Below are 19,633 nucleotides of genomic sequence, written 5' to 3' on the forward strand. Positions count from 1 at the left end.
CTCTTTCATTATGTTTTCATTTGAGCTTTCACCTCATGAATACATATATACACTCTACCTTGCTTATATCTATGATATTTATCTCCACGATTCCATAATTTTTAACAGACGTAGCAAGTTAGATATGTAGTTGTTTGGATAAATTATGGCTTCGCAACTCATTCCTATGTAATTAAAAGATAAATAATCAATGTAACCAAAGTGGTTATGCAAGACATTATCTGAACAGGTTTTTACTTAACAATTCATTTTTATGTCATATAACTCTCTCATTATTTGTCTCTAGATATTCAACCAGTGCACACCGTTGTGGAGTAACTCCTCCTTATGTACGTTGTCTGTCTTTGATCAATCTATCTAAGGAAAAAAAATTGAAAGGATCTAAGAAAAAAATTATTTTGGCATCAAAATTTGTGTGTATAATATATGTATGTACACATGGGTGGAGCCAAAGGGGGGACACTCGGTTGTTATGGTCCACAATGTGGTAAAACTTTCACCCTATTTAGCATTGTTAACTTATTAAAATAATTGACTACATAAATTTGTTATCTTATTGGGTCCCCTTGCCATTGTGTGTAAAGTTCAGATACAATCACAAGTCTTATCCCACTAATGACATCATAACTTCTTTTATGATATATCAAATCTCAATTACTTGTTAATTTCAAGGTTTTTAATAGTCTTTTTTTTACAACTTTTTAGATTTCATTTGCCTTTAGAGGACTGACTCCATTTAATTTGATCTACTCTTTTTATTACAAAATCTACAAGATTTCTTTCAGCATGATCAAACCCCCTAAGTCAAGTTTCTACAATCTTTTCTTTAATAGATGCTACTCCAACTCTTTAATATTGTCATTCATAATCCTATCTCGTTTAGTCTCGACACACATCTAATGGAACATTCTCATACCATCTAAGCTAATATTTATTGGTTGGTTTCTACCCTTATTTTAGTCTTGCTCATTTGACAATATTCTTAAGTTATACTGTGTGTTTGCTTCCCAACAACGACCTAACATTAATATTATTACATAATTGATCGTTATTATAGAAAGAAAGTTGCTTTTTTGACAAGGAATACTTCCAATTGACACATGGAAATGACATTAATACCCCTGGCGGTAGTTAACAACCGCTGGTAAACACGCCGGTTGTTAACTACCGCTGAGTGTCAGCGGTTGTTAACAACCGCTGTGTTCTGCGATTAAACAACACCAGAACCCTCATTTCTTCATTTTCCAGAAACACAAACACTGTCAAACTCTCTTCCAAATTTCTCCAAACTTCAATTGCACGAATTTGAGCCCAATTTCTTCAATTAGATTACAAGTAAGTTCTCTTCTTCTTATTTACATGTAATGTAGTTTGTTTAGGGTGTTAGTTTTGATAATTTTGAGCAAAATGTTAGTTTTAGGTAGTTTTAGGTTAGGTTAGAAAATTGAAAATTATGCATGATTTAGACTGTTTGATGGATTGTTTATGTTGTAATTGTTGTTTAGAGACAATGTAGGTACAATGTAGCCCTTTAGATGTTCAAGTAACACTACTTATGCTCCTAATTTAGAATGCACATAAGGTGTTTGATAAAATGCATAAGTGAGGAAATCTTGCTTTTTTTGTGTAATTTTTTTTTCAAATATGTTTAATTTTATAATGTATATATGTTGTAATTATTATAAGCTTGGATTTTGACATTTTTTGGCAAGTTTAAGTATGACATATTGTGGTATGTTATATAAAGTATGATGAATGTGTTATATTAAATTTTATGAATGCCTAAGTTTCATTTTTGATATGTTACATTATTCAATTTTTTTTTTGATATGTTACATGTTACTTGCTATGTTCAATGCCTTAAAAGTTTTAAATACATTGTATGAATGCCTATGTTCGCCTATGTTCAATGCCTTAAGTAAATGCTTAGATACATTGTATTCTTAAATACATTGTGAACTTATTTATGTTTTTTAAAATTTGTTTTGTACAGATATGGCTAGAGATACGGATGAGCAGCAGCGGGTTATTAGAGAGGATAGGATGCGGAGAGGTAAAGAGGCGAGTACCGCTAGTGCTCGGAGAGAAAGGAGGGTTGATGACCCGTATGTCCCTAAGCCTCGGAAGCGCAGGGACCCGAGGATTCATGGAGAGGGCTCACAGTCACAGGCACATGTGGATGACTCCTCCCAGGTGGTTGATCCGACACCAGCGCATGATTTTGCTGGGTATGCGGATGAGGGTTTTGCTGGATATGATCGGATGGAGGAGGAGAGAATGTTTTATCAGCCGCCGCCGGAGGCCGAGACACAGGATGAGGAGATGGGAGATGATGAGGGGGTGCCAGAGGATGTTGTGGCAGATTATATGGAGGCACAGAATGTTGTTCCCGAGGGTGAGCCTGAGCGTCAGCCTCAGCCACGACGAGGTGGTCGTGTTTGGCGGATACCGCCCTATCCTGCTGGAGAGGCTCCCTTTCCTGGAGGACTTCAGACCTTGGCATTGTTGTCCGACTACTCGAGGCATGTGGCGAACCCTCTTTGGGTGAACCACAATAATGTAAGTGTTTAAATTGTTTAAAATTCTTTAAATGTTTTAATTAATTATATTAGGTAGCGTAAGTGATTTAATTAATTAATATAACGTAGCGTAAGTTGTTTAATTAATTAATATAACATAGCGTAAGTGATTTAATTAATTAAAATTAGGTAGCGTAAGTTGTTTAATTAATTAATATAACGTAGCGTAACTGATTTAATTAATTAATATAACGTAGCGTAAGTTGTTTAATTAATTAATATAACGTAGCATAAGTTGTTTAATTAATTAATATAACGTAGTGTAAGTGATTTAATTAATTAAAATTAGGTAGCGTAAGTTGTTTAATTAATTAATATAACGTAGCGTAAGTGATTTAATTAATTAAAATTACGTTGCGTAAGTGTTTTATTTATTAAATATAATGTAGCGTAAGTGATTTAATTTATTAAATATAATGTAGCGTAAGTTTTTGAATCATTTAAAATAGTGACAATGTCTTATTTAACTTGAATTTCAGATGTGGCATGATCAAACGGGTTATAAGTGCGTAAACGCAGGGAAGAGGTTGAAGGAGCTTGATAAGCCGGAGGAGGCTTTGAGATGGTTTTGGGAGCCTGTGGAGGGGTCTGGCCTCCTTGGTTTGATACACGTTGGGTATTCGACTGTGACCCATGCGATGATACGTGCTCTATGCGAGAGGTGGCACACGGAGACGAGTAGTTTTCATCTACCTGTGGGGGAAATGACGATCACTCTGGACGATGTGCATAATCTTCTGCACATTCCTATTTACGGCCGCATGTTGGAGCAAGATGAGTCGATGGATCGGGACCGATCGATTGATATGATGACTAGGTTGCTGGGCATGTCAGATGCTGATGCCAGAGATCAGGTTAGAGATGAATCTCCTGGTCATATCAGTTATCCCGCACTGAAGCGGGTTTATGAGGAGCACCTGACTGAGGCTAGACGGCTTGAGCGTCCACAGTCGAGGGAGGAGATGCAGGAGAGAGCCAGGAGGAGGGCGTGCTATGTGAGGAGTTTCCTTTTATATCTTGTAGGTTGTGTGTTGTTCACTAACAAAACGAACAGACACATCGACTTGATATATGTGGATTGCATAGCGGACTTGGGGGCGATTGGGAAGTGGTCGTGGGGAGGGATGACCTTAGCCTACCTCTATGATTATCTGGATGATTCTGTTATCTTGAATAACAGAACTATGGCTGGCTTTGCGACTCTTTTGATGGTAATATTTATCTTAATTTCTTTATGAATTTATTTTATAAATTATATTATCATGTTAGACTATTTTATAATGTTTTAGATTTATTGAATATTTAACTCGAATAATTTATTTTGTTAGACTATTATTTATTTTGTTAGACTATTATTTATAATGTTAGACTATTATTTATTTTGTTGCAGGGATGGATTTTGGAGCATTTGTCAGGTCCTGATAAGTGTTTAAAAGTGATATATTTCATATAGGAGTTTAGGCATTTTAGTGACTTGTTTTGCAAGATTCTCTATGGAAAACTCCAAATATTGTGTTAATATGTCATTTATGCTTTTGAGCCTTATTCTACCCTTTTTGTGCAGGAAAATACAAGCAAGGAGCAAGAAAAGTCAAAATTCAAGGAAGCCACGCCATTAGCGTGTCCTACGCTATTAGCGTGAGGAAGAAAAGCCCAAGGTCAGAAAGGTACGCCAATGGCGCACCTGGAGCGTGAATCTGGAGCACTTGTGAAGAACACGCTATTAGCGTAATCACTCCAGAAAGGTACGCTAATAGCGTACCTGGAGCGTAGCAGGCCATGAAGAAACACGCCATTAGCGTGAGCCACGCTATTAGCGTAAAGAGTCCAGAAAGCTACGCCATTAGCGTGGCTGGAGCGTAGAAGCAGGGCAAGGCCAACGTGGCAGCAGCCCATTGGCCAGATTATAGGCCGACCTACCACGCTATTAGCGTAAATGGCGCTATTAGCGTAGGTACAAAAACACAGGCCCATATAAATAGCATTCTTACCTCTCTTTTAGGTCATTCACTATTCCATTGATATTTTTATACATTCTAAGAGAGAGGTTAGAGCTATTTCCAAGAGAGAAACACAAAGCAAGTGATTAAGGAGTAGATTCAACCCTAGATTCATTGAGACATCAAGGATCTTGGCATGGAATCTTCATCTTTCCTTCATTCCTTGCATTAGTTTACATGTCTATGTGTAACTATCACCTTCTTTGTAGTATTGAGGTAACAATCAAGCTATTATGTAATCTTTTGATCTCTTAATATATAAGGTTCTAGCTTAATGATTCAATATTGTTGTTATTCTTGCTTTTAATGCTTTCAAAGAGATTCAAGATGATTTGGACACGAACTCTTGAATCTAGAACTAGAATAACAATCTATCTTATGTTATATCACTCTTGACAAGTTTGTAAACCTTTGATAATTACTTTTAATCAAGATTTTAATGCTTTCGGATACTTAATCAGGCTGGACACGGTCGATTAAGTTATTCGATCGACTTTGTTATCGTTTAAGGAATTTGGACACGAATGTTTAAACGCTAACTTGGAAATAACGATGTCGCTTTGGACACGAAGGATGTTGTAGAAATGATTGTAATAATATTGGTTATAAAGCTAGAGTCTGTTAATCGATCGAGAGATTGCTGCTGTTATGCTTGCTCGTTATCTTATACCGCAAGCGAAATAGTTCGATCCCCTCTCGTTTTTACTTTTATGTCATTTGTGGATATAGTGTTACAAACAAACAAATTATATCCAAACCTTTAATGTGAACTATTGTGAAAATGCTTATGATTAACGTAACTCCCTGTGGAAACGATCCTATATATACTCACGTGTACATAGTTATGACATGTAGGAAAAACTTACATCAGGTCCTTACCCAAGGAGACGTAACCCGGATTGGGACCCGCGGACACCATGTGCTGGGAGATGGCTCACTACCAAAGGTCATACGAGTGTGCACCATTACCGCGTAGTCCTGGATCGCTTGGAGGTGGATGACGTCAGGTTTTCTACCTATGGTGATCGCAGAGACGTCCACCCATTTCAGATGCTATACACTTACTCTGGATGGCTCATGTGCGGGAAGGAGAGGGTGTACCGTCATTTGCCTGAGCGGGTGAAGAGGCAGTTCTCCTTTGTCCAGGACGTTCCCAAACATCCTTCAGTTGTCCCTCAGGTGCCTACACAGATGCTGACTACTGTGTTGATGGACGCTGCGGCATGGTTAGTAGGTGGTTGGGTAGATGGGTGTCAGACACCATGGCATCATGTTCCTGGCTACATGGCTTGGTATGCCACAGTCTCTCACCCTTGCATTCTCCCACCTGATGAGGGATCCCCTCCCAGGCCGGCGAACGTCGAGCAGCTGATTTAGGAGGAGCATGCCAGGGAGATGCCTGACACACTGACGATCGTCCGGGATGTGGCGCACATAGCCCGAGATATTGCGGCCAGGCATGGCGAGATGACCAAAGAGGAGGTTGTCCAGGAGGTCTTGCGGATAGTTAGTGCTACTGAACCTGTCCTTACTTATCAAATTTCCAGGCGGCGCAGGGGGCAGCAGAGGCAGGCTAGGCAGGGCTGATTAGTATTAGGATTTACTTATGTATTTTTTGAGTATGATGATCATGATGTATTATTATGACATGTTCCGTACATTTTCCTATTTTTATGACATATACGTACGTTCGTTTTATATTATTTCTTGCGTTTTAATTTTACCATGTTCCTGTTAAATATTGGATGAATATGTTTAGGTATTATTAGATGAAAATTTTAGAAGAATTTTCAATTGGTTATTTGATAAAAAATTTAGATGAAAATGAAAGTTAAAATTGGTTAGGAAAGACACAAAATAAGGAAGATGGAAATGAGCTTCTGGAAAATGGGCAAGCACGTAGTGGCAGTTAACAACCGCTACATTCAGCTTCGGCGGTAGTTAACAACCGCTGGCACTCAACGGTTGTTAACTACCGGCGTGTTTTCCAGCGGCAGTTAACAACCGCTGGGGGCATTAAGGTCATTTTCATATGTCAATTGGAAGTATTCTTTGTCAGAAAAGCAACTCTCTTATAGAAATTCGACTATGTTTTACATTACCACTGAATGGCTAACACAACCATATCTTTTTATCCAGGTTTAGTATCCACTATACATAGCAAGACAAACGAATGAACTTTTTATTACTTTCTTGTCTCTCTTCCAATGAAATCAACCATTAAATGTATATTTTAGAGTCTTGCTAACCAATACTCTCAGGGTAATGGTTAAGGAATCTTCAAATAGAAATTTTGTCTTGAAAATATAAAATGTTACTTTTGATAAAGTAATGATTGCATAACTTTTCCATAAAAACTTATTTAGTTTAGATATTTAATCATTACCCTTAGGACACTGGTTAGCATTCTCCAATATTTTATAGGCATCGAAATAAAGTTGTTAAAATTGCATCACACTAACTAATTACCCTGAAACTCAATAGGAAGGTTCCCTTAACAACCTAAATTATTTTGTTAACCAAAATTCATAGTAACATTTTGACTAAGACCAACAAAAGAAACCACATCAATTTGTCCGTGAATGCCCACATGTTCATTTAATTATCTTATTATAATGAAATATTAATATACTATAAAACATGTCTTTTGACCATAGTATGCCGAGGTTGACTAGTAAAACAAACTCTTCTCTCAAAAACATGTCTATTATAAGCCTCAAATGCTTTCAAAAAAATCAATCCACTATGCTTGTGTCTTCAACACAAATCCAAAAAATGGATAACAAAGCCATGTTCCTTCTTCTCCTCTTCACCCTTTTCATAGCTACACCTTCTGCTTCTGCTGCATCATGCCCTATGGATCTCAGCTATGTTGAGACCTTTCCATGGGACTCATCATCATGCAGAGATCCAATTGACTCACAACACTGTTGTCAATCTCTTCTTAGTCTCTTTGGCATAGGACTTGCAAAACATCTCAAAGAAACTTCAATATTTCAACTCCCAGATGAAAACACTTCCTCAACATGTTTACAAGACTTCCAACTCAAGCTTTCTTCCTTAAGAATCCAACCTGAATTAGTCCCTACTTGTTTCCAAAACTCAACTCAATTTGTCACAAACACGTCATACTGTGCAGGTATCACAAACCTCACAGAATGGAGAGACAAAGTTGGTATCTTAAGTCCTTTAGACACTGCTTGTAATGGTGATTTGAGTTCTGAAACTAGCTGTGGTATTTGTACTGATGCTGGTTTCAAAGTTACTACTCAGCTTAGTACTATTGCTCCAAAAAATTCAACCAAGTGTTTTTATTTTTCAATTTTATATGCTATTGGTGTTGTGAATAAATTTGGTCCTACACATCCTGAGACAGCTGGTTGTATACTTGGTATGCCACTTTCATCAAAAGGGTCATCAAATAATGGAAAAATTTTGAAACTTGTTTTTGGGTTAATAGGTGCTCTTGTTGGTGTTGTTCTAGCTTTTGTGCTTATAATTATGTATAGAAAATGGGATAAGATGAGGAAGGAGAATATTTATCACAGATCAATTGAAAACAGTGTTAGAGACAGTGTTTTGCCTAATACAGGAGCTAAATGGTTTCATATATCAGAACTTGAGAAGGCTACAAACAAGTTTTCACAGAAGAATATGATTGGTCAAGGTGGTGATGGTGTTGTGTACAAAGGAACACTTTCAGATGGAACTTTGGTTGCAGTGAAAGAAATTTTTGATTTGGATACTAGAGGGGATGAAGAGTTTATCTATGAAGTTGAGATTATTAGCAAAATAAAGCATAGGAATCTTCTTGCTTTAAGAGGTTGTTGTGTTGTAAGTCATAATGTAAAAGGTAAGAGAAGGTTTTTAGTTTATGATTATATGCCTAATGGAAGTTTAAGCTACCAATTATCAGTTAATGGTGCTAATAAGCTTACTTGGCCACAAAGGAAGAATATTATACTTGATGTGGCTAAAGGGCTAGCTTATTTGCATTATGAAATCAAACCGCCGATTTTTCATCGCGATATTAAGGCGACGAATATACTTTTGGATTCGAAAATGAAAGCGAAAGTTGCTGATTTTGGTTTGGCAAAACAAGGTAATGAAGGACAATCTCATCTCACAACAAGAGTAGCTGGTACATATGGTTATTTAGCACCTGAGTATGCTTTATATGGACAACTAACAGAAAAAAGTGATGTTTATAGTTTTGGCATTGTGATACTTGAGATAATGAGTGGTAGAAAAGTGCTTGATACAATGAATTCACCAGTTGTTTTGATCACTGATTGGGCTTGGACACTTGCAAAATCAGGTAAAGTTGATGAAATATTTGATCAAGCAGTTAAAGATGAAGGGCCAGAGAAAATCATGGAAAGGTTTGTGCTTGTTGGAATTCTTTGTGCTCATGCAATGGTTGCATTAAGACCTACAATTGCTGAAGCAATTAAGATGTTAGAAGGTGATATTGATATTCCTAATTTACCTGATAGGCCTGTTCCACTTGGTCATGAATCTTTTCAATCTTCTCTTTTGAATGGTATGCAAAGTGGAAGATCAACACCTTATTATAATTCTTCTTATTCTACAAGTATGATTAGCAAAATTAGTTTCGAATGATTGAACTAGTTTGATTTGTTTGTGCAGTTAATAGTGTTTAGATTAGATTAATTAGGATTGTTTTGAAGGTTCACATGAACCTTCCAAGTTATCAAAATTTAGTGTGATGTAGTCATAGATACCTGGAATTTTTTTCCTATTTGTATACTTTTGTAATGTGATCCTATATGATTATGGAAGAAAATATTTGATTTGTTACCCAATTTATACTTTCTTCTTTACAGAATCAATATAATGTAGTTAACTGGTAGCTATTGGTGTGGTTCTATGATTCGTAGATAACTTGTGTCGAAATTATCAGACTAAACGTTATGATCGGGGTTTGAACCCTAACATCTCTATTTATGTGTCTGAGTTACGATGATTTGTATTTTTCTATCTAAAGAAAAAACTACCTTGAAAGGTGAGTACTAAAAGTCTAGGACATAAATTGTTTACTCCACGTAAGTTTTTTTTTCCCCTCTATGACTTATCTTTTTAATGATGTATGTACGTAGAAGAGGGAACAAAATTTAGAGCTATGAAGTTGTAAAACTATTTTATTTAATTATATATATTTTGCGACTAAACTAATTTTAGTTGCTTTATATGACTTACTTTGATACTTTGGAGACGTGTAAAAGTTGTCCACACTTTACAGTCACAGCTGCCACAGCAAACGACAACTTGTCTTTCTAGTGGCCTGAAAAAGTTGACCAACTAAAAAAGAATGTATACTCTAATAGTAGTAGCAGCACAAACTGCTAAATATTTCAATTATGTACAGCTAAGATTCCAAATTTTCAATCATATATTTTAACGAATTGCGAATATATTAGTTATTAATCCAACTTGGCCGTAACCAAAAAAAAATCCAACTTGGCCAAGACAAAATCCAATATTTAATTTGATAAGAAAGTTGAAGCCGTTTAGCATTTATTATTAAAAAAACTAACAAATGTCTTTATAGCATTGTTTAAATCAAAAGGAATAACTTTTGTAGTTATATGTTTCATTTTATTTTTAGGGAAATGATAGATACTGTGTCAAAATTTATTAAGAAAATTTTAAGACAGTGTATTTGCTAACACCTTTCTTTAATTACACATCATTATCTTTCTTGATTTCCGTCAAATAACAAATTTAATTGGTTGAGACATTTTTTTGATAAATTCTTGATAAAAACTCTCTAGATAAATAGCAATGCTCTTTTATGTATTCTTTAAACAATACTCTTGGTATTTGTTAGTATTCTTTAAAGTTTGTAATGCACAATAGGATTGAGCCTAACATTGCCGCACATTGTTACAAAACCGACTTCTAAAATGAGATCATATATCATTCAATTTAGGCTCTAATATCATATTAGAATTTCGATTACGTCTAACACAACCCTACATAATTAGCATGTAAATTGAGGATATCTTCTACTTATAACCTCATTTTCGGGGCATATTTTCATCCGATGTAAAACTCTAACACAGTGAAAATTGCAAGTTGTTCTTCCCACATTGCTGCAAGATGAATACAGTAGCCACTATGTGAAAAAGAATTCATGTTTTCCTGAGTATATAAAAAGGATAAAAAATATTAAAAAAAAACTAGCAAACAGCCAAATATTTATTCAGATGGAACAATAAGCTGCTTCTAATATCAACAATTTATTGCTTTCTTAAAATTTTTGTATATACAACTGAATATTGCCATTATAACATGTTGAAAAACCATTGGCAAACCCTATCTTTACAATGGAAGCCAATGCAATATAATGCTAGTATTATCTGCTCTTAGTTCAGTAATCTATACAGTAATTATACAAGTCTTGTTCTTCGTTTTCACGTGCCTTATAGAGCCTTTTGATCAAGCCTCTCATTCCAATTTAGGCAGCGAATCAAGCTGCGGAACCAATCACCCGTTTGGTCAAACTTGTTAACAGTTGGAAGGGGATGCTCACTCATATGTATTCGGACTGAGTCTCCTCTTGAGAGCTGTTGTCTTCTTTTTCCATCGAACGAGACCCACGCATTACTTCTAGCATCTTCTGGAATCTGTTATTAAACAAACACCATGTATCTCATAACCTTCCTTAAAATGTTAATTTCAACTAAATGCCTAGATAAAAAATATAATTTATCAATGCTGCCAAGAAGGAAACATATTCTGGCATAGAAGACTAATCATAAGGCGTGAAATATTAGTATCCAATACGACTTGTTTTACGAAGAGAATGATTAACGTTACCTTTAATTCCAATCGAGCAGAATCTGGAAGTATGACTGGTCTAAATGACAGTGAATGTGGACAGATTGGGGTAAACAATATGCACGGAACGTTTGGATGGACCTGCAGTTTGCTTTTGTCGTCAGATAATAACATCAAGGAATGAAATGATAAATTGCAGTATAAAGCAACTTCTGTTCATATTTTCATTAGATAATAACATCAAGGGACGGAATGCCAAATTCCAGTTTTAGGAAACATCAGTTCATATATTGTACTAATACCTTATTCATATACCCATGTTTTTTATACATCATCTGTTTCTGTAATGAATTAGGATTGAGGAGTCTATAACTAGTAATTTAGTAAATTAAAATCAATACTTTTCCTTTCATAATAACACATATCATTCATTCACATCAATACCAAAATAATTTAATTATGATTCTAAAATGCATGTGGGATTATTCTTTTGTTTTGTCATCCTTTCAATTGCTACATAAAAAAGGGCGGTATAATTTGAAAAATCCCTGAACCTTAATCTCCTCTATTTTGTTTGGCTTATTAACATGTTTGATGGAAAAGTTGACGTCTTGGAGGCCAACTAAGTATTCTAACGTCATCTTGCTAAATATTAAGTTTTGGTGCTTGAAAAATTGTAAATTTGGCTGTGTATAATGCATATTACCACTGGATATTCGAGTTGTGCTTCTGTTTTACGGAATTGATATTGTTTGGAATGATGTTGATGAAATTTTGTGACCATTAGATATGTCTTGAACCTAAAAATGCTGATGGCAGTTGAATACTATGTGATTTTGGTCAAGCAGATGAACCCATTTCTGTTTGGAATTTTTCTGTAAAACTGCAGCATGATTTTTGGATGAAAAATGACATTAACACATTTCTGTATCTGTCGCAGGTTCACCCTTAAACACTTGATGCAATTTGGAGTTGATTTGAGAATTCAAATATTGCTAGAAAGCTTCATTGCCCCTATCGCATATATATGCAGTTTGAATTCTGTTTGAATGACTTTGATTCTGTTTTGGGACTGTAAAATATGTATTTAGATGTTAAATTGATGTGCTGGAAGATTAAAAATTTGTTTGGGATTAATATTGCTCTTCCATGTTCATACTAGAAACATGAAACTCTTAATAATAAGGTGCAAGACATAAACATCCTGAAGAGGTGTTTATGTTGCGAAAACTTAATAATTATAATGATAATTGTGTTTTTTAAAAGATAAATTAGCTTTCATGAGACCATAAGTCTTATTCATAGCATCCCCAGTCACATGGTGAGTGACTGGGGTGTCTCCAACAATGACTGAAAATTTATACTAACTGTTACCAAATTATTTCAAGGCATGGATACAAGATCAATAAATCTAATATTTTCGGAGTAGTAAATAGAACTCTATTAAAAGCTTACCATGGAACCTCCCGCAGCCGTAGAATATGCAGTACTTCCCGTAGGAGTTCCAACAATGACTCCATCACCTTGTACCTGAAAGACATGACATCTGTCATATAGAAGGTATAGCATTGCATCATATAAAGTTGTTTTGAGATATGACATTTCAAAATTAACTGTTTCATCATAGAATACGAAACATGCATATCAAATACTTGGAAGGTATGGATTAAAAAACATAAATTGACACTCACTTTGGTTATAAGATGATCATGTTCATAGCATTCAATCTTTGAAAGGTATGGATTAGAACCCCGATCAACAACCACCTCATTGAGGATATCAAATACTTTCCCTGGAATTGCTTTACCTTTACGAAAAATTTCACATCGGAGACGCATCCTTAGAGTAATGTAGACACCATCTCGTGAAGTATTTCCGTGAATGACTTGTCTTAAGTCTTGCCTGTAGTCGTCAAACTACATACGCAGAGCAGAACAGAAGTCAAACAAATGACATTGAATTGAAGCTACAGATATTATTTTATGATAAAATAAAGACAACTACATCAGGGGTTCTTTAACTTCATTTAAAGTTTCAAAAAAGTCTTTCATCTTTTTTCGTGTCAAGTTAGTCTTTTATCTTTAAAAATGTTCACACCTTTGAACCAACCTTCATTTTTAGTCCACCTCTGTTACAAATTTGTGTACATGATAATTGAATGATAGACTGTGAAAAATATCTCGTCACTCAGCACCACAATTATTGTAACATAGATGAAAAATAAAGTTTGGTCCAACATTATTGACGTTGTTAAACACAAAGGACTAACTTGACACGAAAAAAATATAAAGGACCTGTTTGAAACATTAAATTTAGTTAAAGGACGCTGGTATAACTTAGCCTAAAATAAATTATGATTTGAAAAGCTTACACTATGAGAAGTCAGAAAACCAAGGGAACCAAGGTTAAATGATACAATAGGGGGGACAGCATCTCTGAATAGATTTGACGCATGCAGTATAACACCGTCTCCCCCCAAGCAAGCCACAAAATCTATTTTCTCGTGTAGATCACTGAATCAAAGGAGTAGCTTTATAAGTAAACAAAAGTGCTTAGAAGTGAAGTGAGTTCACACAAATTTACAATTTCAAACTCAAGTACCTTGTATCATGGCTATAGAAGGTCTGCACGAATCCAAAACCTGGAATTCTGGCAAGTACATCATGCACATCAGGTTCCACAATAACATTCATTTTCTCTTGGTGATGAAGGAAATTAGCAACCTGCAGATTAGATATAGAAACTGGATTAAGAATGGATGTAGTTGATTTATTTAAAAAAATACTCATAATAAATACTCGTAATTTCAATATGAATTTTAAAAATAAAATAAAATAAAATAAAAAAAACTAAACAAATGAATGAATATTCACATCTTCGATGCAAAATATTTTTGCAATTAAGTTGCACCTATACATTAACTACAGAAACTCTAGTGCCATGTCTATTCTAAATTTTTAAACCATTAGAGTCAAAGAAAATCATTACCATTTTTGCTTCTTCCAATAGTTCGTCCCCAAGCTTTTTTAACAACAGCACATTCTTTGGTGTAGACTTCCACATAAGCATCTGTTGCTGAGTGCTAGGATGAGTGAAAGCCAAAGAAGATTCCGTGACCTTTTCTCTAGTACAAGAAAATCCATCTGTCCGAACCAAGAACATCTCGGCTTTCTTTCTTGACTGCACCCTTACAACTCCCGTTGACGACGCACACATATCGCCTTCAAGGGATCCCAACTCTTCATCGCGTAAAGCTAACCCAGCCTTGACTGTTCCATTTTCAACCCTTGGAGATTTAGTTGTTACATTATTATTATTATTCACAACGGCAGAGACGTCGGCATTAGCCATGTAATGTAATTCCCCTTGACTTGATCCGTTTACTGTTGTCCTACTAGAACTAGAAGCATTCCCATTCACAGACTTTTGATTGTCATCGACCGTAATTTCGGGCTCTCCAGATGGATGATCAACATGAGCTGATCCATTTAAACTATCAGGACCCACAATAGTACCATTGGAAACAACCACATCTCCTTCACGTCTTCCAATAGCTATGTCCTTAAATTGCGGTAAGAATTTCGCCCTTTTGATTTGATAATTGACATAATCGGGAGGTGAGATCTTCCTGCTACCCAAAAATGTGGACATCGCTTTTTTGGAAAAGATATCCGGAGGAGGAACTTGAGCTTTTAAAGGGTTAATCTTGCTGGAAAAACTTGGAAAAGATCCTTCCTTATCAGGAGAAATTCCATTTAAGGCTGCATTACCTTGTGTTTTCTCATCATACTTCTTTTCAGAGACACTTCTGTCGGATGTTCCAACAGAACTGCGTGTTGCATCGAAATTGTCTTGCAAAGAAGTAATATCCTTTTCGAGGGAGGATCTTTCTGCAGTCGCTGAAGAATGCTGCAGTTTTGCCGAGCTATTTGTAGAATGTGATAACATGTTAAAGGGGGTAATTGGTGGACTAGAAACATTCTGTGACGAAGAGCGAGTCATATACTGCCTCCATCTAGACACCATAGCAGATGATCTCCAAACTCCTTCCTTGCTATGAAGATAGATAGGCCTTTTGCTGCTATCTGTAACATAAGATGCAAACCTCGCAACCTGTTCCATTGTTGGTGCAGTCATAACTTCAACTGGAATTTTTACTAAATTAATTTTGCCAGATGAAATAGCATCGTTCACGGCCGCTTGATAGAAATTGTCTCTTACAGTCTCGGCTCTGATATCTATAATTGTTTTATATCCTTTATCTAGTAACCACGTTAGTCCTTCTTCTGTTACTTGACCACCAGTCCAAAAAGCCGTTTCTAATTCTTCAGACTCCGTGTCTTCTTTAGAAGAAGAAAAATATACAGGACACCAATTAGCAAATAGTGTAGGACAGGGATAAGCCTCACCACGAGGAAAACCAGAATCATAGCAGACATTCTTCAGTTTCTGAAGTTTCCTCCATACATTTAAGCTCCGATCATCATCAGGCATTAAATAATTCTGAAGGGCAACATGTAAACTCTCGGAACACCTTTTCATCTCGCTTCTGAAAACGGCAAGTGGAGGGAGCTTATCCTCAATCTCGCTAATCTCTGCGTCAAGAAAGGGGTTCATAATTGAGGACCTTCCAGTAAGAACATCGTCCCTGCCTTTGTTCACGAGAGATACCATGCATCCAAGAACAGAAACTATTTTATCTTCAAGTTGAGGTTTCTCATCTGATGAAACCTCATACGAGACGCTACATTCCCCAGTCAACGGATTGCATAATGCATCCATTAATGCAGAATGAAGCCTTTCGGAGTTCCTAAAGATCCTACAATATGCCTCGACTTCAGCAATATCACCCGGAACTGGTCCCCTCCAGGACAATTTTGATAGATCATGGGATTGGAAGGAATTCAAATTCTAAAAATGGAAACATCAAATACAAATTAGAAAGAATAATGTTAGTCCATGACATTAAGTTCAAGAGTTAATTCATCAATGCATATAAACAAAAAAAAAATATAAAAATACGGAAATTCATTTAAGGGACTGGATTGACTTATTTGAGCTTATCTACTTACATAAGCGCTTGTGACACTATTTGGGAGAACTCATGAAAATAGCTTATGAGTTGTTTTCAGCTTATTTTCATAAGCTCTCCAAAATAGCTTATGAAAAGAGCTTATCGATTATACGAAAATAGTTTGACTTTATTTCATCATGTGTTATAGAAATAGCTTATCTATAAGCGCTTATGCTATAAGCTGCAAAATAAGTTGTTTGCCCAAGTAGGGCCTAAGTTGAAAAACACATGCAAAAATTAACAAGAGAAATTCATTTATGTTGAATATGATACTCCAAGTTTAGAATTATCCAGCAATGCCAACTAAATCATAATGCAAAACAGCTAATAAAATGGACCAAATGAATCTCTAATAGCATGCATCAAGATTGGTCAAGTTCACATTCCAAAAAAATGGAATTAAAAGAATAACAAAAGCAACCAAAATGCGCAAAGAAGAAAACAAACAATTCACCTATGTGCAAACATGATTAAGAAACCATACTACTATGAGAGTTACCCAACAACAAGTCTTGAGAAACCACATTGCAATTTTGACAAAATTATGCATTGCTTTTATTGAAGTTGTATTGAAGTCTCACATTGCCCAGGTTCCTAGGTTTTTTGGTGTATAAATGTGTTTGGGCTCCCTCATCCTTTGAATTATCTTTTGGGATGAGATTCTAGCCCATTTAACATGGTATTAGAGTCGGGTTAAGGATTGTAATGTGGGAATTGGACCCATGCCCCGTGCTAGGCGTGAGGGTGGATTCTGAAATTGTTTAAAGATTGATTGGAGTCCCACATTGCTCAGTTCCCGAGTTATTCGATGAATAAATGTGTTTAGAAACTCTCAAACTTTAAGCTAGCTTAAATTGGTATTAGATTGGAATGCTATGTGTGAATTAGACTCATGTCCCAGGATAGATGTGAGTATGGGTATTAAATTGTTATCTAATCAAAACTCAACACATGAATAATGTATCTAATACAACAACAACCCATTATCCCACTAAGTGGTGTTGGCTACATTGGTCGAATTACGCCATAATGGTCTATCTGAATCATATTTCTCTAAATCTTTTGTAATAGTTTTTCTAGGTTGCCATCTACCTCTTTTGGTCTGACTCTCCTCCATCTGATCTGCTCTTCGTACTATAGCATCTACATGTCTTCTCTCTACATGTCAAACCACCTAAGCCTGGTTTCTATCATCTTTTCTACTTAAATGCTACCCGAACTTTCTCTCTAATTGTATCATTCCTAATCTTATCTTGTCTAGTCTTACAACTCATCCAATGCAATATCCTCATCTCCGTTACGCTTACTTGATTCTCGTGTTGGTTCTAATAGTATAAACAAAATCATTTTAAATTTAAACCAAACATTAAAATTTAAAAGACACATAACATGTTAGAATTTATCAATAGCAAAAACAACACCTAAGTTCTGTCCTAACATAACACAAGTGATTTTCACAAACTTGTATCACAAATCATGATCACACAAACCAGCTAAAAATTTCATTTCTTAGAAGAATTTTCTTTTTATTACTAAATTCCTCGACAAGGAAGTATAATCTATGAATTTCAAGTGACAGAAACTAAACATTATAAATGCACTTGCAATTTGAAAGTTAAAACTATAATAACATAACATATTAGAATTACTGTAAATTATAAGTATAAGAGAGTGTACCGGAGAGTCAAGCCCGAAGGTGAAGGAAAATGACTTGGAAAGCTGTGCACTGATAACAAACTTGACATGTCTCCTTAGTATCCTTCTTCCTTTCCTTTGATACTCAAAGCCCAGGCCCAAGCCCAGGAACCTATTGTTGGTGAAGAATGGAGAAGAGTTGGAGAACAAACATGGATAAGAAGAAGTTGAATGAACTACGGAGAATGCCATGTCGATACATGCTACCATTGGAGTTAGTTAAACTACCTACCAACGATCTTCTTTAATTTCTTTTCTTATCAAAATTAATTAATTATACTATGTATTTTTTGTTTATTTTTGTTTAAGGATTCTTCTATAATAATAATGAAAATGAAAAAAGTTTGGGATAATAATAAATTTTGGTGGTGGAGGTAACATGTCAGGTTTGATTGACAAAAATTTGCGTTAAGTAGTTTCCTGATGTGATGGTTGTAATATATGCGTGTTGTGTTGTGTGGCTTTGCATGTTTTTTCTTTCTTGTTATCCATTTATGTTTTTCTTTCTCTTATTGGTCCACGTTATCACCACAAATCTCATTATGATTTCTTCACTTTTTTCCTATTCTTTCGCAACATTTCACTCTCAAATCTATATTCTATATTGCTATATATTTATTTATGATCAACAAATATATTTTTCTTTATTTATGATCAACAAATATAATTTTAAGGTAATTTTTTTACTGTGATTTTTATGCTATTCTTACCACATCTGTAACTTCTGTGCAACTTATCCATCATGATGTATGTCATTGACTGTTTTTTTTTTTTTACAATGTATGTCATTGAGTGAATCCCCTCAAAAAAAAAGTCATTGAGTGAATTGACATGGTGATTGCTGTAATTTTTCGTTATTGATATAAGATATGATGTGAACTTACATTTAATGTAAAATGGAAGTTTAAAGATAATAGAGTATGAATGTGCAACTAAAGATTAGTCATATATTCAATAAAAAAAAGTGATGCATAATTAGCTTTTAAAAACACTATGTAATAAAATATACTACATAAACATTTGATATGTTGAAACGCAAGTTTAAACCTGTAATTTTTCATTTTTTAAACTCAGTGCATTGAGTTCACATCTAGACTTAAATGAAGAAAAAAAATTAGAAAAAAAAAAAAATATGCAACCCAACCAAAACATTGCTGGAAATTTATAATTTTATAATTATAAGCTCGTTCTATAATAATATTCATTATTAAAAACCTTAATTACAGAAGTCGGTATAAAGATACCTAAATAAGATGTTATCATTGTTTTTGCTGACTTTTGAATAAAGATTCAACTTTTATCATTAATGAAATTATCTAACACATTTACCATTTCATGACAAAGTCTAAGTACTCCATTTTCTTTTTTCTTTATCGTTTTATGAATCAATCATCGAAATTCGTATATGCATATGTGCCGCCACAAGCAATGTTTTCTAGCCGTTGGAAAACCCTCTTAACATATTGCTGCAAGCAATATGG

The 19,633-nt window shown here is 35.0% G+C and overlaps 1 protein-coding gene and 1 pseudogene across 2 annotated transcripts; one reads left to right on the top strand and one right to left on the bottom strand.

The window, feature by feature from the left end:
- The first annotated feature begins 7,316 nt into the window (after positions 1 to 7,316).
- Positions 7,317 to 9,405, top strand: LOC146953155 (putative receptor-like protein kinase At1g11050 pseudogene; annotated as a pseudogene). Its single transcript, XR_015008152.1, has one exon. The product of XR_015008152.1 is annotated as a putative receptor-like protein kinase At1g11050 pseudogene (transcript).
- A 1,395-nt stretch (positions 9,406 to 10,800) lies between these two features.
- Positions 10,801 to 18,398, bottom strand: LOC146953156 (NAD kinase 2, chloroplastic-like). Its single transcript, XM_085708118.1, has 8 exons — positions 18,135 to 18,398; positions 14,372 to 16,294; positions 13,985 to 14,106; positions 13,755 to 13,896; positions 13,075 to 13,299; positions 12,839 to 12,913; positions 11,423 to 11,524; positions 10,801 to 11,229 (listed from the first exon to the last, which is right to left on the bottom strand). Exons 1-8 carry the CDS (start codon positions 18,360 to 18,362, stop codon positions 11,026 to 11,028), a joined length of 3,021 nt encoding a protein of 1,006 aa, XP_085564244.1. The 5' UTR covers positions 18,363 to 18,398; the 3' UTR covers positions 10,801 to 11,025.
- Between the last annotated feature and the right edge of the window lie 1,235 nt (positions 18,399 to 19,633).

The sequence above is a fragment of the Medicago sativa genome, chromosome 1 (genome assembly GCF_051527215.1).
Source record: "Medicago sativa cultivar Bolivia chromosome 1, Bolivia_mono, whole genome shotgun sequence".
Lineage (NCBI taxonomy): Eukaryota > Viridiplantae > Streptophyta > Magnoliopsida > Fabales > Fabaceae > Medicago > Medicago sativa.

What these genes read in the sequence shown, in the direction of transcription:
- LOC146953156 (XM_085708118.1), bottom strand. Translation starts at nt 18,362, where the DNA reads ATGGTAGCATGTATCGACATGGCATTCTCCGTAGTTCATTCAACTTCT. An exon ending in TATTGGAAGAAGCAAAAATG is followed by an intron (nt 14,107 to 14,371) that starts GTAATGATTTTC and finishes TCTAATCTGCAG; the next exon opens with GTTGCTAATTTCCTTCATCA. An exon ending in ATGATCATCTTATAACCAAA is followed by an intron (nt 12,914 to 13,074) that starts GTGAGTGTCAAT and finishes CATGTCTTTCAG; the next exon opens with GTACAAGGTGATGGAGTCAT.